This window comes from Molossus molossus, unplaced genomic scaffold (genome assembly GCF_014108415.1).
Source record: "Molossus molossus isolate mMolMol1 unplaced genomic scaffold, mMolMol1.p scaffold_m16_p_5, whole genome shotgun sequence".
Classification (NCBI taxonomy): domain Eukaryota; kingdom Metazoa; phylum Chordata; class Mammalia; order Chiroptera; family Molossidae; genus Molossus; species Molossus molossus.
In genome coordinates, this window is record NW_023425388.1 from 56,727,141 (window position 1) to 56,749,596 (window position 22,456).

At 38.5% G+C, this 22,456-nt stretch overlaps 1 protein-coding gene across 1 annotated transcript in view; it reads right to left on the bottom strand.

Moving 5' to 3' along the window:
* ATP13A5 (ATPase 13A5) overlaps positions 1 to 21,412 on the bottom strand; it is a 108,778-nt gene extending 87,366 nt beyond the window's left edge. Inside the window, exons 1-6 of the mRNA XM_036243240.1 lie at positions 21,349 to 21,412; positions 9,499 to 9,672; positions 8,676 to 8,822; positions 8,379 to 8,449; positions 8,194 to 8,274; positions 1,476 to 1,545 (exon numbers count right to left, since the gene is read on the bottom strand). Coding sequence (XP_036099133.1) covers positions 1,476 to 1,545; positions 8,194 to 8,274; positions 8,379 to 8,449; positions 8,676 to 8,822; positions 9,499 to 9,672; positions 21,349 to 21,411 — 606 coding nt within the window. The 5' untranslated portion in view covers position 21,412. The remainder of the gene's footprint in view (positions 1 to 1,475; positions 1,546 to 8,193; positions 8,275 to 8,378; positions 8,450 to 8,675; positions 8,823 to 9,498; positions 9,673 to 21,348) is intronic.
* Positions 21,413 to 22,456: the final 1,044 nt, after the last annotated feature.

Here is a 22,456-nt window from a genome sequence, read left to right on the forward strand (position 1 = left end):
GACAGACAGGAGCTCGGTCCTAGTGGGACCCATAAGGGGCAAGGGACAAAACCCAAACTTGTGGAGGAAAACAGAGGTAGCAGTGGGGTCCCCCTGCCCAAGAGCAGAGGCTGAGAAAAGTCACAGCAAGCAGCGGTTCACCAGCGGAAAGAGAAGTCGGAGAGAACAGAGCTCGTTGTGCGACTGTGAACTTGTCCAAGCCCCAGCCTGGCTCAGCGCCTGCATCTAACAGATCCCCGAGGGACAGAGCCCAGACCTCCAGTGTAGGCCCTGGTTCTGAACTGGGGACCTGAGAGGACCAGTAAGAGGCAAACACAAAGCTGTTAAAGAGGGAGAGTGAGCACAGAAAAAAAGACAAAAACAAAAGGGTAAAAATGCCACTTGAGGTGGGTTTACCAAAAAGATAAAATAACTTCAAAGCACACAAAGAAAATACACTCAAGTCAAACAAAGAAATAAACAAAAACCTGCTAATAGGAAGAAGTCATTTTCAGGATATGGGAATAGCAGAGCAATATAAAAAGACCAAAAAATACATCTAAAATCTTCAAAGACATCATCAAAATCATAACATTGCCCCCCCCCACCATAATCACCATCAAAAAATGTAAGAAAACAAACTAGAGATTATGAAACAGGACTCTTCCTTCACACTGGGAAGATACATTTTCTTAAGTGGAATTGAATTTAAAACAAGTGATTATCGAAAAGGACCAGTTAGAAATCTTGGAACAAAAATATATTTATTAAAATATTTTTTAAAAGGAAAACTCACTAGATAAGAAAAGCATAGACTAAAGGCAATGAGGGGAATAACAGGAAGAATTTGCATAAGACACAGATTTTGTTCACATTGAAGTACCCAGATCTTGCTTAAGATTTACCTGAGTAGCAGAAAACAAAAAGCAAAGGATGGGGTAAGAAGAGACAGAATTGAACATTTGGAAAGACAGTCAAAGTAAGTTGCTTAAAAGAAATTTTTTTTAAAAAAAGTTATTGTTACCGTTCATTGTATGTGTAAATTTGGCTAGGCTGTGGTGCTCGTTTTGGTCAAACACTAGACTAGATGTTGCTGTAAAGATATTTTGTACATGTGATTAATCTTTACAATCAGTTGGCTTTAAGTATAAGAGATTGCCCCTGATGATGTGGATGGGCCGCATCAAATTAGTTGAAGACCTTAAGGGCAAAAACTAAGATTTCCAAGAGGAGAAGGAATTCCACCTTAAGACTGTAATGTAGAAATCCCGCCTGCATTTCCAGCCCACCAACTGCCCTACACGGTTCAGAGGACAGACTGCAACATCACCTCTTGCCTCAGCTTCTGGACAGCTACCTGCCCTACAGACTTCAGGTTTGCAAGCTCCCACAGTTGTAAACCAACTCCTTAAAATAAATTCATTTATATATATAAATAAAGTAAAGAATGGGAGTTTTGTATTTTTTTTCCCCAAAAGAAAACAAAAGTTAGTTACCTGTTTAACAAGCAGCTTCCATACGGGTTGGATTTCAACCTCAATGGCATTGGGCCCACACACTAGTCTTCTGTAGGAGATTGATCATCTATTAGCGTCATACCTCCAAACTCAAGAATAAGTGAATACAGGCCACACTAAACAGAAGTCACTTCTCTACCTTTTGGAGATTTTATGCTTTCAATTACAAATGAATGTGTAAATCCTAAAATACAAGTACACTTTTATAATAAAAGTCAGTACATGATGAGCAAAGCTGTTTTCCTTGTTAAAAAATATCTTAAGAACAGTACAATTCAAGAGACAAATGAAGTTAAAAAGGTATTCTGAGTTATTTTTAAAATAATGGGATTATGCTCTAAGAATAGCTAAAACACACACACACCACACACATATATGAAAATGTTCCTAGAATGTTGAGGCATTCCAGACTGCTCTTGATGTTAGAGATCATGTCTATCTTACCTTGGTCTCTTCAGAACCTAGGACAGGCTCTTAGTATATGAACTCGACAAAGACATGAATGATTGAGCCAACAAATTGGAAGATCATATATGGTCTTCATGACTAACACCTTGTGGTTCCACACATATGTACATTTCAAAAAGAAGCCCTCATGTATATATAGCATTTTACAATTTACAAAGCTCTTACAAAAGAGTCTCTCATTTGATTCTCAACAGTAGTCCAAAGAAAAGGGCAAATATCCCCATTTTGCCAAAGGGAAAACCATTCAGTGTACATATTCTGTCAAAGGGGCATAAATCAAACATTGATCATGGCAATGTGACTTTTAAGCAGAGATGACAGTATCAGAAACTGCAGTGAGTCTTTTATACATTATCTCCTTTAATCATCCCATAATCCCATGAGATGTCATATTATCATCTTTATTTAAAGACAACTGAAGTTCAGAAAAACTAAGTAATTTTTAGAGAATCTCACAGGTAGCAAGAAGCCAAGCCTCGCTTCACTCTGTCTCAGAAGGTACCAGAGGTCAAAGTCTGCAGGATGGATCTTTGGTCTAAAGTATAAGCAGGAGTAAGCCCAAGCCTGTCTGACTTCTAAGCCTTGTTGCTCCAAGTGCAATTATTACTTGCAGAGAGAACCCAATCAAGGCCGTCTCACTCCATTCCACAAAAACACTGAGGTTCAGGGATGTTGGGAAGCAGAGAGGTCAAATTGCATGTGTTGCTGTTTAACTTTACAAGTCCCTAAACCTCACACTGGGAAGAGACCATAACTCAAGTCACTTTGGTGCTCAGGATTTTGTTCCAGGATCAATGGAAATAACCTGTTGTTGGCCAAGGATCAGAACTTCTCAGGATCCTGAACTTGGTCTTCTCTTATTCTCTCTCTCTCTGCTTAGAATGCCCTTTCCACATTTTTCACTTTGTAGATGCCTTCTCAGCCTTTGAGAGCCAAATTTGACAATAGAGCCTAGTGGTTGAAAAATGCAAGATTGAACAGACCTGGGTTTGATTCCAGTTAAACCTTTGTACTTACGGCTTCCTATACATGAAACCAGTTTCACCCACATCCTTACATGGATCACTTTCTCATTTCATTCAAGTTACTGTTCAGATAACACCTCCTTAGTGGAACCTTCCCTAATAATTCTATTTAAAATAACTACCCCAACCCCCAAATCAGATTCCCTGTATCACCTTAACCTATCTCATTTTTCTTTAAAGTGCATTTGATAATCCATAAAATTACATCTTACATTTTTACATGTTAATAAGCACGTAAACAATAGACTATATCCTCCACTACAGTGTAAGTTTCTAGAGGTCACTGACAGATGCTGAATGCATAAAACACAACAGCACGTTCAAGAATTATTTGTCGAATGAATGACTAGATGAATGAGGAGTGAACCTTGGTTCCTTATGTGTGAAATGGGTTTGATATGTATATCTAATAAAATTGCTATCAATAACATGTGAGAGCCCTGGCTGGTTTGGCTCAGCGATTAGAGCATCGGCCTGCAGTCCAGAGAGACCCGGGTTCAGTTCCCACTAAGGGCACATACCTCAGCTGCAGTTTGTCCCCGGCCCTGGTTGGTTGTGCGGTTGACAGCCACTCGATGTGTTTCTTTCACCTTGATGTTTCTCTCTCTCTCTCTCTCCCTCCCACTCTATCTGAACAAAAAAATGGAAAAATGTCCTCGGGTGAGGATAAAAATAAAAATAACATGTGAGATAAACATGTAAAGCATTTAGCATAAGTGCCTAGTACATGGCCAGTTCTCAATAAATAGCAGCTATCTTTGAAGTCTTCCCTTCTCCCTTAGGCACAATTAATTGTATTTTCCTGTCCTCCAAATAATACTTCTTTCCTTGATAACAGCATGTACTTCTTTGAGTTGTTACATGTTCTTCCCCTTAAATTTCCTAGATACTCTTCAATTTAGGGGTGGGGCTTTTCCAATTCTGGTTTGCTAGCATCTAGGGGCACAGTGTCTAACACAAGAGAATGCTCCCTAAATATTGGACTTAATCTGTGGGGGCCTTTGTGACCCATGTCTGGAACACTCTCTCCCCTAGCAGTTCACAGAACCGCAGCGCACAGGCTGGGGAAAGGCAGCTTAGAGAGGAACAAGCCAAGGGCCCAATGCACCTCCATCTCTGTGTGCTGAGATGGTTTCTGATGTCACTAGAGGGAGAAGCCCAGGGCTGAGGACGGAGACCAGAGGACAAATACTCGCCTGCAGATTACCCCCTTCAGTGCTTATCTGGACCATGTTTGAATCACAGCCAGGCATGCCCCTTGCAGCTTCATCTTTTCCAGTGTCTCTTGCCTAAAGTAGTGTGTGTTTAGGGATTGCATACTCATCTCCGTCTCGGCACAAGACAAACAGAACTTTCAGGGACAGTGACCCATGGCTGAGCAACCAGAAGGAACATGAGGCTTGAAGTTGGGTCCCCCAAGGAAAGTTCCAAGGAACAAAGCAGATTCCATGCCCTGACTTTTAAAATCTGATGAGCTGGCAGAGAAAAGAGGCCAGAGAATTATTCCAGGAAGCCTTACAGTACTAAACAGGCTCAATAAAACTAAGTAGACTTGCCTAACATTCAGAACTATTCATTATGGGAACAGTTAGTTGCTTTGGAGGTAGAAGATTCCTCTACAAAAGAGTCTGAAGAATTTTTAACAGGACAGTTATGAAGAGAATTTCTACACCAGCTGTGGGCTAGACTTGAAGGATCACTGAAGTTTCCTGCAATCGTGAGATATTAGTAAATCTGCTGAAATGTATTTATTTATGAAAAACCAAATGTAAATTAATAGGAATACTTTCTTTTAGAGATGGTTTATGTCTTTTTAAGTCTGAGTATTCATTCATTCATTCATTCATTCATTCATTCATTATCAATTTATAAACCAAATAAATACTTGTTGAGAATATGTTGTGTGCTGGACACTTTTGGATGGTGAGGACTAGAGTGATCCTCACAGGAGAAGGGCTGTGTTGGAATCATTGGTGAGCTTTTTAAACTACACATGACTCCTCTGCTTCCATTTGGGTAAGAGTAGAAAGGAAACTTGTAGTTTTCCAAACAGTTAATGCTATGCCATGACACACTTCTGTGAACTCTGGGATTTTTAGGAAGCTGATTTACAGAGATATTAAAAATTCCCAGGCATGAAGATCTGGAAGCAGAGGACCAGGAGGGCATGGGATGGAGGTGGGGGTGGAGAAAACCCAGGCAGGATCTCCCCAGGAGTTAAGCTTACTGGGGTCACAATAGGCCTTTGCTCTAAACAAGGCATTGAAGTTGAGTGATTTTATATTTTGAGTGGACCCAGACTCATAGATCCAAGGGTATTACAAATATAATGTATTTAAATGAGAATGTTGATTTCTATCATTCATTTAATGTGTATTAAATGCCATATTAAAACTGTCATATGTTAAGTAATTTATTAACTTCTAACAGAATACTAAACATTGCCTCGCTCTTCTACTCCAACCAATCCTTTCTTCCTCCTTCCTAAGTACTGACCAGGTGGACAACTGTTTACAACTGGGGTGTATTCTAGGGAGGGGACTTTCAAAGGGGATAAAGGTCATGTATAAAAGCATGATGTCTTTTCTGACTTTTGCTGCCCACAACACCTGAGGAGTAGATGAGGAGGGTCTCAAAGCAGCCCTAATCTCTTTCTCCCCCACCTCCTTCTTGATTCTTCTTTTTCTGTTCCAATATTGTCTCTTCTCCTGGAAAGCTCCACCAGCTTGGAGCTGAGCATTAAAGGAATCTCTTTCCTCCGGTACTAGCCTTTTTGCCCAGTGGTATGACAAAGGTTGAGAATTAAGGTTGGCCCTGCACAATCACTGATCCTATGGTAAGCATCTCTTTCCAGCTCCACATTCAGTGATGTCCTACCGAAGGCTTGAAATGAGCCATGGTGAGAGTAGTCCCATTACAGAAATGGACAAACTCTACCCATCCAAGCTCTGTTCTTCCAGAGAGCTGGGTCACCAACAAGGTGGTTTGTCACGAGGTGCCTGCTTTCCCTGTCGCCAGGAAGTTCCGTTTGTCTTTTTAGGAGATTACACAAAGGAGGCAAGAAGAGGGTGGGCTGAGTAAACAGAAGATGAAGAGATGATCACTTTGAAAACTGTCCTAATAGGAAGACTATGGGATAGATGGGGAATGAGGTAGGTTTGTTTTTTCCATAGGGCCCTGTTTCCATGAGATAAGAGAACTACCTCAAGTATCTATGGACCTGTCTAGAACAGGTTCTAAGAGGGAAAGTTGCATTGAGTTCATGAATGAGAGAAGCTAGGAGCATGAAACTCCCTGGAATAGTCTGCTTGCTTTCTGATGCCTCTGATAATTTCTCTCCAGGGTAAAGGTATCTCTCCTCATGTCCCGGTTTGCTTTTTGCTACTTAAAAGTGAGAACTATGTGTATTTTCCCTCTTTTCCTGGCTACTAGGAAGCCTAAAAAGAAGGTTGTATTTAGACTCTGTGGCATTTCATCATCAGAGATTTTTGTGTATTTCCCTTTCTTTTTTTCTCATATTATTTCCTTACTTTTTGTGCAAGCAAGCTCAAGGAAATCAGTATCACTCAGCCAGTCAGATTTATTATTTTTTAAAGGGTTATTTTTACACTAAAAAAATGAGGGGAAAATTTAGGAGGAAAATGCTCCACATTCTATTTACTGTCTTTACCCTCCAAACAGATAAGCCCATAAAATAAAATATGTCCATATGTTTATAAGTAGATTATCTCCTCCATTCTTCATATTCAGAAAACTATACTCTCTGTCTTGTTTATTAGATTGTCAAGTTCTTTATTGTGTGGACTAGATTTAAATTTAATTATGTATGATGTTTATTAAAGCCTGGACTTGATAAATAGGGACCTGTGAGGTGGCTGCACTGATGGAAATCTTTCTGCAGAAATGGTTTTCTGTACGGTATATCTACATTTATCAACTAGATTTCCTAAATGCCCTAGATCAATCTTTTAAAGTCTTGTGCTCAATGCTATTAAACCCATATGTTTTAGTGACTTTGAAAACTTTTTGTATTTCAATATATTAATCATTGCATCTGAAATCTTATATAATGATACCATTTCTAAGGCATTTTGCAATACTGTCATAGATGCTTGCTTCATTTTTCCATAGCATTCAGCCAAAGAGAAAAGTTAAAAACAACAGATCAATAATTCTCAGACTTGGGTGCATAAGAATTATGGGGGTGCCTGATAAATATGCAGAGTTTCTTCTCTCACCACTACCCCTAGTTTTCATCTACTAAATCAGAATTGTGGGAGGAGAGTCCAAGGATTCGTATTTTAATATCAAATTGCTTCTTCGTTTCAGAATTAGTATTTCTGTCTGACTGCAAAGACAGTCAGGCAAGATAATATCCCTAAAATTGGGCGATGAAGCTGATGATTAAAATTCTGGGGAAGGCTTGCAATGGTTTTCTTCCAGACTCACCAGGGTTCACCACTTCAAATTACAGATGAGGAAAACAAGGACTCTAGATCACTGTGAGTTAATGTGTAGCAAAAGCATTTCCTATGCTACTACTATTATTCTTAACCTATGTGCCCCGTGAGATATCATTCTCACAATTGTACAACTGTTCTTTTTCTCTCTTTTCCACTAGTCAGTAAGTGTCTCTGGGACAATGACTAAGACTTATCTTGACATCTCTTGCAACGTGCCTGGCATATTAGAGGCATTTTGTTAATAGATCCATGAATGCATTTCTTTATTCATTCATTCCTTCCACAAATATCTGTTGAGCTCCTATCATGAATCAGGCACTGTCTGATGCAAATACAGTGAATGACATAAAATCCTCATCTTCAAGGGCTGTTCTTTAAAGTAAAATGCAATCATAATACTGTCTTTGTCTCTGAAAATTTGGAAGATTAAGAAGCTGATGTTTACGAAATGACTCAAGATGTTTTTGAGAAAAAAATTAAAAAGACAACACAGAGAAAACTGTTGTTCAATCCTGAAAGAAAAGATCAAATGTTATTTGATTTCATTGTTCTTTCAGTCTTTTCTTTTTAATAAGTTTGTCTATGATGTGAACAATTTAGAATATCTCTTTTGATGCCCGTAAGTGAGCTGGGATTATATGAAGTTGATGAAGCTTTATGCCAACAATTCACTGATCACAAGCCATTTGCTACTTCACTTTTTGCTGGCAGAGTTCACTCAGGGGGTACTGCAAACCCTACCTGACCTCCTGCTCTTCACTGGTCAGACCTGGTCCAAACATATGGTGGATGTCATAGCAGGAGTGGTGGTCTTCTAGCAACCTAGGGTGTGGTCAGGACAGAAGCACACCTCAGTTCATGACATGCAACAAATCAGTTTTTTTCCCTTATATCCTGATGTAGAACTGAGAAAAAGTCAGACTTACCCCACTTTCCGAAACCTCTTCTCCAAGTTGTCCCAAACATACCTGATCTTCTGCACTTGGATACATCGTAGCTGCAATGACAAGTGCGGTGGGACATATGTCACTCACAAAGTAAAGCTCATCAGGGAAGGGGAGGGTTGTTTAATGTGGGTTCCCACACAGCGCTTGCTTTCCTTAATACATGGCTGTAATTTCCAATCCAGCAGTGTGACATTCAAACTTTCACCTAATAAACACTTACATTACCTTTTTCCGAGGGAAAACATACCACAACAATGTACTCTTAAAATCACTCACTTTTAACTCTGGTTTCAGTACGGCTTGGTTTATGACCGAGTGGGGATCCGCTACAACGGGCAGTTCCGGGTTCTTGCTGATAGAAAATTTTAGTGTGGATAAGTACAGGCAGATCACCTTCTTCCTCACATATCTTTGAAATTCATCCTAAAAATGACAATCCAACCTGTGAATTCTCTAATGTTATTCCATTAGTCACTCTGTCAACCAAATACTTCCTAAGTGCTAAACCAATGGTTTCCAGAAAAGAGCATCAGCTTTATCTTGGAACTTGCTAGAAATGCAAATTCTCAGCCCTACCCCAGACCTACTGAACTGGACATTCTGGGGTTCAGGCCAGTGGTCTGTGTTTCGAAAAGCCCGCCAGGTGATTCTGATTTGCACTAAAATTTGAGAACCACTGTGTAGGAGAATAAAGAGAAAAATACACTTTTCAGGAAAATTTTACATTCAGAAAATAAATTTTGGCTGTCTTAAAATCACATCTAAATATATAAAAGGTCTAATTAACCTCAAAATACATATCTTTGAAAATGGAACGATCATGCCCCATTATTCTAAGAGTTGTAACACTGACTACCACTGTTCATACAATGGCTAAGAGCATTGCCAACTAGCCTGACATCGTACAAATTTCCCGTCTGATATGAAAGAAATGTCCTTCATTCCTGGGTTAAAATAAGAGATGGCAAATAGATTGCAAAGGTAGTTTTGTCATCTCCTATTTTGGGACAGGAAAATTATTTAAATAAAGGAAGCTCTCCCCTCTAGAATGCTAGCCAGTGATTGGTTGTGCCACAATGCAACACAATAAGACACGCACCGTTGTCCTTAGCAAAACAGTGTCTGCTTCTTCCAAGGGGCACGGGATGCAGGTGGCCCACACCCTCCAGTGCGGCCTCCAGTAGAATAACAGCGGAAGGATCCCACAGGTCAGCACAGACCCTGTGAGGCAGAAGGCTCTGCGTAGATTCTGGGTCTGGTAACCAAACACCTCCTGGAGAGAAAATAAAAGACCACTCTACTTTTCTTTTTTCACATAAACATATCATTTTATACCAAGAAACATAGACTTTAGATGCGGGGGTGTTGATGCGAAGAGAAATCTGGCTTTGGCTGGTTGGGTCAGATTGATGGCTTATAGCCGTCAGCTGTTAGAATACAAAAAGGACATTAGGCAGGAGAAGCAAGAAAGGGTCAGAATTATTTGGTTCTAAATACTCGTAAGAGTCACCACGTAATTTTATAAAATACGTCATGCTTTGGACCGGTTCTACTTTCTTTATGTTTTTAAAAAATTGTTAATAAGAATTTACTGGAGGGAGATGGTAAAATCACGACAGAATATGATCCACACTTAATATCTAGCTTTATTCAAATTCAGTTTTGTTTAATAGTGACAGGATTGAGAAAAATTGACAGTATTAATAACTATATTGCTTTCTGAACAGGTAGGATGATCTAAATTAGGAGATTATCTGTGGACATGAAAGACTTTCAAAACAGAGCTTAAAGACATTTACCCGGACAGTGACATGCTGAAATAGTTCTACTTTTAGTAGCAGGTTAGTTAATATTTGTCATAAATTGAATAAAGACTTAAGATGTGATTTTAGGGGAAAACAAATATCTCCAAATAATATATTTGTTTATTTAAAGCAAATTTATAGGTTCTATCATCTACAATGGAGATTCACAGCATTTTTTAAAAATTTCAAAATCTAGATTTTTCAGGCAATAAAATGGTGGTCACCAGGGGATTGGGGGTGGGGGAATAAGAGTAATGGTATCTAAAGGTATGAACTTGTAGTAAGTTCATAGCCATAGAGATTTAATGAACATAGACAATAAAAAATATTGCATTATAAGTAATGTGATCAATATCATTACATTGGCAACCATATTATAACATATAAATATATTGAAGTAACATGCTACACCTTAAATTGACACAATGTTACCTGTCAAATTTTTCCAATTAAGAAAAGCTAGATTTTTTTGTGTGTATTTGGAAGACCCAAAAGGATGGTTATTATAAATGACAGTGTTACTATACTATGACATTAGGTTCCACTATTATTTTTCTGTTTTTGTTTTTTTTCTGACTCTAAACTCCTGTGTCTAGATTGCAGAGCTATAATGTCAAGAAAATAGGTGTTTACTGAATTTCTATAGCACTTTCAAAAAATGGGATCTTCTGAGTTTTATGTCAGTTTGGATCATGTTATAATAAATCTCTTGGCTTTATTCTTTGGAAAAGTTTTCATCTTCAGTATGGGTATTTCCATTATGTTTTTCTAATAAAGAACTCTGTGGTAGATCAAGATTTTAATAACAGTTGTTGAAAGTAATCCTTAAACATAGTGGAGAGGTCACAGGCTTAAGAAGCAAAAATGTAAACTTGACTCACTGGCCTACTAGTTATCAGTTATGTGAACTTAGGTGAATCATCTCACCTCAAAGGGAATCCACATTTACTTCTCTACAAATAAATAAATAAATAAAGTAGAACTATTGCCTTACATTGGTACTTACACTTAAAGGAGATAGTGTCCCCTTAAGTGCTCTGCAAAGTAATTACAATTTTAAGAGTTCCTTTCCACTGTTCCTCAGCACCAGCACCCACCTGAGAAAACACGTTCATTAAGCTGAGTGATGCAGCCGCTGTATTTTGAGATTATTCACGCTAAGGTTTAAATGTTACTTAGAAGCATGTGTTCATTTTGCTTTTAAATGTATTTTTGGTTGCTATTCTTTCTCCCTAATCTTCTTTTTGATTCTATAAACCTGTTTTGGTTTTATTTGTGAATTTACTCATTTATAGTTTTATTAGACTCAAATAAAATATGTCATAAATATAATTCTTTTACTAAGTGATTTATGGGGGGCTTACTGCCAAAGCCCAAGTGTGTGCAAAACAGATGCAGAAGAGTTAGGAATTTTAGTCCAGTTTATAGCAGAAATGACATTCATAAATAACTTTCCCTAGTTCTGTTTACTTACCCTCAGCAATGACATTGGTAATCATAGTTTTGATTCCTTTTCATTATTTTTATACAATAATGTTTTTATTAAAAGAGAAACTCACAATGCTAGCAAGGATGCAATGAAATCACTATAGCTACATACTAATAAGCTTATAAATTGGAACAATTCTTTAGGGAAAGCAAGGCAACAAATTATATAAAACATTATAAAGATGTTTTCATTCCTTAAATCAGTAATTTCACATTTGGAAACATACCCTAAGGAAATAATATGAAAAGTAGAAAGTGAGGTATATAAAGATGTTCAGTGTAGCATTACCTGTAACAGCAAAGTCATTGAAAGAATGAAATGATAGTTAATGGTGCAATAAGATGTGAAACATAAAACAAAGGGCAATTGAGGAGCCATGAAAAACAAAATGCATGAAGTCAAGGTAGACACATGGGACATTCTGTGATACAATGTTAAGTAAAAAAAAAAAAGAACAAAAATCAGAATAGATGGAAAACAAATAGCAACATTATGAACTTTAACTCAGTTATATAGTAATTACATTAAATGTAAATGGCCTTAATAGTGTGATTGAAAGCAAAGATTGTCAGACTAGAATAATAAAAGAAGACCCACTATATGTTGTTTATAAGAGACACATTTTAAATATAGAAAAGCAAATATTAATTAATTAATTAAAAGAAGCAGATAGATTAAAAAGAGAAAATGGGGAACATATTTCATGCAAAGACTAACAAAAAATTGGTATGGTTATATTAATATCAGACAAAATAGAGTGTAAGAAAAGAAATATGTGAAAAAGGTCATCTCATAAGCTAAAAGATCAACACAAAGACAACAATCCTAAATTTTTGTGCACCTATAAACATAGCTTCCAAGTTATTTTATTTTATTTTTTTATCCTCACCCGAGGACAATTTTCCATTTTTTGTACAGATAGAGTGGGAGGGAGAGAGAGGAAGGAGAGAGAGAGAGAAACATCGACGTGAAGGGACACATCGAGTGGCTGCCACCCGCACGACCAACCAGGGCCGGGGACAAACTGCAACCGAAGTATGTGCCCTTAGTGGGAACCGAACCCGGGTCTCTCCAGACCGCAGGCCGACGCTCTAACCGCTGAGCCAAACTGGCCAGGGCATAGCTTCCAAGTTATAAAGCAAAATTGATAGAACTTAAATCCATTCTCATCGTTGGAGATTTTAACACACCTTTCTCATTAACTAAGACAAGAATACAAAAACAATAACAAAAAAAAAAAATCACTAAGAATGCAGGAAATTTGAACAGCCTCCTTAACTAAATTGCTCTAGTTAACAAACATAGAAAATCTGCCCCTCCCAGCTGGTGTGGCTCAGTGGTTGAGCGTTGACCCATACACCAAGAGGTCACCAGTTCAATTCCTGGTCAGGACACATGCCCAGGTTGTGGGCCCAATCCCCAGTGGGGGGCATGCAGGAGGCAGCCAATCAATGTTTTCTCTTATCGATGTTTCTATCTCTTTCTCCTTTTCCCTTTCCCTCTCCCTAAAATTAATAAAGAAAAAAATAAAAACTAAAATCTGCCCCAAACTGCATGATTTAAATTCTTTTCAAGTACACATAAAATATTTACCTAAATTGACTGCATTATGCAACATAAAGTATGATGACATTATAATTACATTAGAAGTTAACAGAATGGTAACTTTAAAATTCCCAGATGTTTGGAAATTGAACAACATATTTCTGAATAACACATGTGAGTCAAATAAGAAATTACAACCAACATCAAGAAATATTTTGAACTGAATGAAAATAAAAATTGACAATAGAGTCCCAAACTGGAAACATCTAAAAGTACATCAACAGGAGAGAGATAAATAAATGTTGTGCTTTCATACAATAGAATACTACAGAACAAGAAAAAGAAAGAAGTTCTGATGCACACGACATGGATGAATTTCACAGACATCATATTGAGTAAATGAAGTACCATGAAGGAGTCACAGTTCTACTGATATCAAGTTCAAAATGAGCAAAGCTGCCCTGGTCCGTTTAGCTCAGCGGTATGAGCGTCAGCCTGCAGACCAGAGAGTCCCGGGATCGGTTTCCGCTAAGGGCATGTGCCTTAGTCGCAGTTTGTCCCCGGCCCTGGTTGGGGTCGTGTGGATGGTGACCACTCAATGTGTCTCTCTCTCTTCGATGTTTCTCTCTCTCTCTTCCTCCCTCTCTCCTTCCCACTCTACCTGAAAATAGATGCAAAAATGTCCTCGGGTGAGGATAAAAAAACAAACAAACAAAAAAAACAAAAAACAAAATAAGAACAGCAGATAATAAAAGTCATTAAATTGTACACTTACGATCACCCACTGTATTTATAAGTCAATACAAAGTTTTAAAAAAGTGGAATTAATTTTTTATTAGACACTGTACCAAGCAGGTAGAAGGTATTTTAATTATTTTAATGAGATTAGATTGGGAAAGAAAAAAATGGCAGCATAATATTAGAAATGAATTTAAAAAAGACAGAGAGACAAAGAGAGAGCGCCAGAGAAGTGATTTCTATGGGAAATGGGAGGTTCAGTGACCTGGGAAGACTGTAACTGTTCCTGGTGTGGGTGATTAGGAAGAACTGACTTCCCTTGGAGCAGAGGTAAAAACCACATCCCTAATTACAGAGACAAGGGAAGAGGCTTCTGAGAATGACTCTGCTTATGGCTGGAGACATCTCAATTAAAATGTCAGCAGATTTTTTTCACCTGTCTGTTAAAAAGTTAAGTAAGTAAATACATAAGAACTTGCAAATGTCAGAATAATTTTCAGATACATGTAGCTCATTGAGCAAAGTAAATAGAAACAATGTCTTTGCTTCCTTGATAAACTGACCTCATAATTCTTAGTAAAATTCCTTACTAGATCATTTCTCAGTCTTCCCAGAGGTTATGGGGCTCTGTATGGGACTTGAGGTTTTGGCCAAAAGAATCACTACTTCATCTGGCATTCTTTTACCCAAATATTCTTAATTGGCTGGCCAATGTTTGTGTGTTTCCACTTTGACTGGTCAAAGTATAAGTTGATCGTTCTAAATGATTAGTCTTCTGATGCAATAAGAGTCACTGAGATTTTTCCTAAATATTTATACACCCTTAGTAAAGTCCACTAAGAGATGCAGAGTAGAGGAGGAAGCCAGGAGCAATATTTATACTGGAAGAGATACGTAAGCAGAATCCAGAAGTCTTGTAAATGTGAAAACCCTGCGAACAGGAGTGAGGGGATCAGAATCTCAACCTCATTATACATGATTTCTTGTGGTAAAGTGAGTTTTTTCCCCTGTTACCTATGTGACCTCAGGATTTAACTTTTCTAAGTCTCAGCTTCCATCTCTGTACTTAGGGGACTTTAATAACACACACCTGGAAGAATAATGGTTAGGATTAAACGAGAGGTGTAAGGTGTTGAGCATAAACAAGCTCTCAGTCAGTGTCAGCAGGTGGTTTGATCATAGGTCAGTCAAAGGAGGAGAGAGGTGGTTATTTTAGTTTTGAGTTGAAATATACTGAGTCAAGGTGGGTAATGGCAACAGGCTATGTTCCAGAAAGTGAGAAACCCACATCTGCCACCGCCTATGAGTTGAGTTGAGTAGCACAGAGGTTGTGCCCATCTTCACGGAGACTTGGATTGTATTCTCTCTAAGCTGTGATGTTCCCTCATGTTTTTGTTTCCCACTAGAATTCTGTATTCCGGATACCAGAAGGGTTACCACAGTACCAATGACCTTTTTCTAAGCCCAGAGTACAGAAGAAGCAGTGGCATTAGGAGCAACACGGAAATGCCCACATGCCTTTTGACAGAAGTTGTTGCCTAAGGTCAGTTTAGAGCCTTGGAGGACTATCAGCAGAGACTCTGTCCTTCGTAACACCCCACCCACTGCCTTCTAGAAGTTCTTGCTTCCGTTTCTTGCTCCATCACTTACTGGTTGTGATTGCAGTAAATGATCTGAATTCCCTAAGCTTTAGATTCCTCCTGAGAGAAATGTGGCTGATTGTAAAATGCAACAGAAGTAGTCTGGTGTACCCGGTAAAAGCTGGGAATATGGCATGGAAGAAGCACTTTACCATGTGACCACGAAAAACAACCTTGGGCATCCACTTTACTTCTTCTGATGACTCAATTTCTTCCTTCATAAATGAGAAGAACAACAATTACTATCCTCCAGGGTTGCCGTAAAGAGCTAATAAGATAATATATGCAAAGCAGTTAGCTCAGTTCCAGAAATGTTTTGAGCACACAGTATGAGTTAAAAGTTAATATTAGCTTGAGTAATATACAGTTCAAATTTCAAGCCATTGTGAAATGATTTGCCACAGGCAGTATTCAGAACTAAACGCTTTTTGCCAAAACCGTAAGTTGTTTTTCTAAAAGTGATTGATCCAATGGCTTAAATGGAATTTTTGCTTTTCCCACAGAGCACAGATTGTCAAAATTGAAGTCAAATACAGGCCAAAAAGAAAACTGCTCACCTTTGTAATATGTGAAACTGAGAGAAGGACTTTAAGATCAACAACAAATTGATTCAAAGATTAACTAGATGTCATAACTATATATGAGTGTGCACGCATGTACACACACACGCACGCACATGCACAAGCAGTCACTCTTCACTTGTATAAGAGAAAAACAGTTTCCTCTCTGATGTTATGTAATGTGATCTTGTATATGTTACTTAACTGAACCTCAATTTCCTCGGTTAGAAAATGGATATTTGAGGAACTAGCTCACAGGGATTAAATGAAAACATATATAAAATTCTAGCACAAGCATGGTACTTTTTAAAATTTTTTTTTTCTTATAGGTAGCTCTTACAGTTGCCAACAAAGATAGAACCAATTGGCTAAATTTCTCAGGAGAGAAGAATTATGAGGTGCTGCTTCACCTAAATATGGTTTCTTCCCCAAATTCTCTTTCGGGGATTGTCCTAGTCTTCTGGAACCATCTTCTTGGGCCTCTGCCAGTCCTTGCCCCCGAACTTGCATTGCATCTGACGCACTAGCGTTTACGCACAACTGGTCTTGTGAACAGGTCCCTTTTAGTTTTTGTAAATCCTTTTATTCTTATGTTCACTGTTCGTGTGTTTAACCATCAGAAATATTTGTTGTGTACATACCATGCACTTTTAGAAATACAATTTATGGCATGTGCTTCGATTCCTTGGAATGGGAATTTGGGGTGACAGTTCATCACACTTTCACTTACTCAAAGATTATCATAGCAGCATAAGGTTATAAATGTATTTACTCAACCAAGAAATAAACAATTCTCAGTATTATAATTGCCTTCTGTGAATAGCAATGCCAGTTTATTGCTATAACATGTTAAGCTTTTTCATGAGTAAGAATTTCCTATAACCTTAGAGTAAGTTAGCCTGTCTACAGAGGTCGCCAATTTCAGTCTCTGGAATCGGGGCCAAGGAAAGATAATATTTCTGTGTCCTTTCATAAGACTTAGAATTCATCCTGTTTTAGCGTCTTTCTTTTTAAAAACAACCATCACAGCACCAAATTTCTATTCATTATTCACAATCTACCCTTTGTTCTCTTTATCTGGACAAACCAAATTGTGTTCATTTGTGTGTTAAAACTCTGCTCTTATCTCGAGCTCTGCCACGTTTCAAGGTTCTTTTCTTTAAATGCGAAGATAACGTTGTCTCTGCTGATGGACCGTGTTAGTGTGTTATTCCACACCCTCTACTGCTGCTTGGGTTGACCACATGTAGTAATCTGTGTTAGTTATCACTAATTACTAAGCATCATTAATTACAGTTTTCTATATTATGCCCTGCATTCATGCCATGGAGTGCCCTTTGAGTGGGATAAAATGTCTTAACTTACTTTCACTATTGTCTGTATTTGGCAATTAGAACTAACTTTTCTAGCATGGTGACTCTTGTGGGTCCCTGGACCCAATTCCCCCTATGTGTGTTTGTGTGGCAGAGGGGTGGGGACTTCCACACAATGCAAAACAGTTCTCAAACAACAGCTGGATGTCCCGCAGTTCATCTCAGTTCCGACACTGTCTACCCAAAGACAGCGTCAGATTCCACAGGCTGAGGGATCAGTGCTGTAACCCAGCTCCAGATAAGAGGCAAGTCCAGGTAACAACCTCAACTTCTAACCAACTGGCTACAAAGTGGAGGGTCCCAGAATCCCCTTCTTAAGTTCGATCAACTTGCTAGAGCGGCTCATTGAACTCAGAGAAACATTTTACTAACTAGAATATTGGTTGATTATAAAAGTATATAACCCAGAAACAGCCAGATGGCAAAGATGCATAGGCCAAGGTTTGGGAAAGGGCTGAGCTTCCTTCCAGGCCCTCCCCAGGCACACACGCCCAGCACGCCTGCACAGGCTCCGGCCAGAGAGCCCTCCGAACCTCGGCCCTTCGGTTTCTGTGGAGGCTTCATCACCAGGGCACAACTGACACTGGCCACTGGCAACTGATTCAACTTCGCGCTCCTCTCCTCCCTGGAGTCCAGAGAGGTGGGAGTGAAATGTCCAACTCTTCAGTCACCTGCGCAGTTCTCCTGACCACAGCCTCTGTCTTTAGGTGAAGTCCAAAAGTCGCCTCATTAGCATAACAAAAGGCACCTTTGTTGCTCTCATCAGGTAGAAAATCCCAAGTTTTTTAGGAGCCTATGCCAGAAATGGGGACCAAGGTCAAATATATATTTCTTTCTTTTTCTTTTATTGAATTTGTTGGGGTGTCATTGGTTAATAAAAGTTTATAGGTTTCAGGTGTACAATTCTATAATCCATCATCTGTATATTGCATTGTGTGTTCACCATCCCAAGTCAAGTCTCCTTCCATCACCATTTATCCCCCCAAATCCTCTTCTACCTGCCCCCCCCCTTTCCCTCTGGTAATAACCATACTGTTATCTGTGTCTACGAGGGGTTTTTTTTGCAGGGGGGGGGTGTTTTGTTTTTTGCTTACTCCTTAGATTCTACGTAATCATTAAATTCTGCATATGAATGAAATCATGTGGTACTTGTCCTTCTCTGTTACTGGTTTATCTCACATAGCATAATGCTCTCCAGGTCCATCCATGCTGTCACAAAGGGTAAGATTTCCCTCCTTTTTACAGCTGAGTAGTACTCCATTGTGTAAAGTACCAGAGCTTTTTTATCCTCTCATCTACTGATGGGCACTTGGTCTGCTTCTAAATCTTGGCTATTGTAAATAGCACTGCAATGAACATGGGTGCATATATTTTTTTTTTTAGAAATCACAATATCACAGCTCTGGCCAGTTTGGCTCAGCAGTTGGAGCGTCAGCCTGCGGTCCAGAGAGACCCGGGTTCGGTTCCCGCTAAGGGCATGTACCTTGGTTGCAGTTTGTCCCCGGCCCTGGTTGGGTTGTGTGGGTGGCAACCACTCGATGTGTCCCTTTCACGTCGATGTTTCTCTCTCTCTCTCCCTCCCATTCTATCTGAACAAAAAATGGAAAAATGTCCTCGGGTGAGGATAAAAAAAAAGAAATCACAATATCACAGTGACTATAGTTAATAATACTGTATTATATAGCTGAAAGTTGCTAAGAAAGTGGATCTTAAAACTGTATCACAAGGACAAAAATGTTGCTGATGAATGCTAACTAGACTTATTGTGGTGATCACGTCACAATATATACAAATATTGAATCATTATATTGTATGCCTGAAATCAATATAATGTTATATGTCAATTTTATCTCAATTAAAAAGAATAATTTCTTGAGAGTTTATTAAGGTGCCAATTAGTCATCACAACAACCCTATAAAATGGGCACTATTGTTTATTAAAATAGGCATTATTAATAATATATAATTTATTATTTGTAATATAATGTATATATAATTAATATATAAAATATATTAATTTATATCAAAGAAATTGAGTCTTAAAGATGTTGGAAATAATTATTGAATTAGCTCAACCTATTGAACTATTTCACCTATGTTTTTTTCTGAAGAAAGGCCTTTTATTCTTTAGAAGTGTGAATCAAAACCCAACAGCAGGGAGAGGAACACATTATCACTCTCAGCACCAGGTATTTCCCATACAGTTGAGTGGTCCTACCATAACAACCGCACTAACATGTGCTCTTCCAGCAAGTAAAAGTATAACCAAGGGTGCTCGTTTGATGAGGTTAATGGTGAGAGAGCCATAAGTACAGATAAAGAGAAAATGAGATGCATAGGCTAATTAGCAGGGACAATTTCTAGAACCAGAAAAAAAGATCAGTACTGACACAGAGTTGTTTGTCAGTGAACACAGGTGAGTAGATTTTCACTCTGTGAATCCCTTCAGTCTGAAGATTTTAAAGTACCTTACCACTGTCAAACTCAAAGAAAAACCCATGTGAGTCATGTTCGTTATTTAAATTTCCTAGCAGCCACGTTAAGGAAGCAAAAAAAGCAAGTGAAATTAATTCTCATAATATATTTTATTTAACTCAACATATCCAAAACATTGTCATTTCAATGTGTAACGACTGTAAAAATTAATGAGATTATTTCACACTTTCTTTTTACTAAGTCTTCAAAATCCTGTGTGTATTTTACTCTATAAAGCCTTTCATTTCAAACTAGCTACTTTTCTAGTGCTCAAAACCCACATGTGGCCAGGGCTGCCTTATTGGACAATATATGTGATTAAATCACTTATTTTCCTTAGGTTGACAAACAGGGGTAGATGGCTGGATTCCCCACAGAATTCAATGGAACTGGGAGAACAAGAAGGAAACTGACACCCTTCTGATATATGAACCTAATCCTCTGGGATTCTTTCTGCGCCCCGGGCACCTTCTCTGTCCCTTCCCCCTCTCTGTCTCCCTTTGTCATTGCCCAACTAGAGACACTATTGCAGCAGGAACACTTGGGGTACAAAGGGGAAACGGGTGGGCTGGATACCCAGCCTCTCACCTTCAGGTTGATGACCTTGCAAGTTATTCAACCTCTCTAGCCTCAATTTTTTTCCCCTATGAAATCGGATTAATTTCTTCACCGAGTTCTGCATATCAAATAAAATAATAAAGGCAAACTCATCAGCACCAGTTAGACACTGCAGGAGTTTTCAAGCCTTCGGTGATTATTTTTCAAGTTCTATATATGTTTAATGGAAGAGGCAGAATTGCAGAAGTAAGTTTTGTTTTTTTGTTTTTTGTTTTTTTTAACGTGTGCAAAATCCTAGGTCACACTCTATTTCTTCTTTAGTACTAGGTGCTTAAAACCTCTTTATGCAACTAGCATGACTTCTGACCAAAGCGCACTGAGTCGAAGTTATACATACATACCAAAAACATAAGAATAATAAAAGAATAGTTTCAGTTTTCGCCTGAGTTTGTCCAGTTGCATTAAGACCCAGATGATAAGGAGGGAACACCTCAATGAGCACCATGTAGGAATGCACTTGGTTACTCTGCAAGGTGCCTGAGGAGGAGGCTTCATGCCGTCCAGTGCAAATGAGTATGGTAAGAGCAACATCATCTAAAAGACGCACTTTCTCAGCCCTGCAGGTCCCCCCACTATAAAACTGCCCTGGGATCTCAAGGAGCCTCCCCAAACCTCTCCAGGTCCTAAAGCCAGTTCCACCTCAAAAGCCCCTGCCCACAGCTCGGGTATTTTGAAAAGACTGTAATAAAAAGAAGGAAAAACTCACCAGTTCATTCTCCTCTCCCTGGTTGAGCAAAGCCCGATGGTCCTTCTTACTTTTCTCCTCCATCCGAACTGGACCTCCTGGCTAATTCCTTGGGGAAATGTCAACCCTACGGAGGCTTATGTGAATTCTGAACAGTCGAACAGTCAAACAGTCGCTACTTGTTGCTGTTCTCAAGGTGCTTAAAATCTCTCAGCATATACCTCACCTATTACACGAACAAAGGAAAGAGTAGAAATACTCTCCTCAGCAATAGAACTAGCCAGTTAATCTCTCTGCTTGTTGTGTGTTTTGTTTTGTTTTTCTTCCTAGTACTTATTTGCTGATGTGAGTTCCCTGAGACTAAAGCTGCTGAACTAGATAGGTAAGTTCCTGTGCTGGCCATAAATGTCTCAAAGGAAAGGGAATGACCACTCTGCTAGAACCCTGAGATAATGGGATTAACTGGTGAGAGATGAATAAAAACACATGGACTTTGAAAAAGAGATGGGCATACCGAGGGTGACAATGAGAATCAAAGCAAGAGAGGTTGGCTCATAACTGGGAACACAGGAATCATTTTAGAATCAGAAAACTCTGAATTCTAATCCCTGCTCTACTGATGGACCAGGACAAATAATTTAAAATCTGAATTTTATGGTTTTTTGTAACATGTCAGCAATAATTATAGAGTTGATGTGATTTTTAAGATGATATTTGTAGAAGGCCAACTATAGGTCCTTTCACACACAATAAGAAATAGATCATCATCATCATCATTACCATAATCATAACACTAATCAAGAAGAGACAAGCTTTTAAATAGTTAACTATAATAATAATTTGATTTCTTCTGCTTTCTCTTTTTAGTTTACAAGCGTTTTCAATAAGTAAAGTATATGGAAAGAGGAGGAGCTAAAAAGGCTGCATACTGGGGATGTCATCTAAATGTCCACAACTGTATAATTACCATTATATTGGATATTTTGAAGTGTATGTTTTCATCAAAAAGTATGTATACTGTGATCTACTCAATGTTTGGTTAATTTGTTCATGATAAACATTTTTATCATTTTATTACCTTTTAATTGCATCCAGTCTACTTAAAAAATCCTTGACACTATGGCCATGG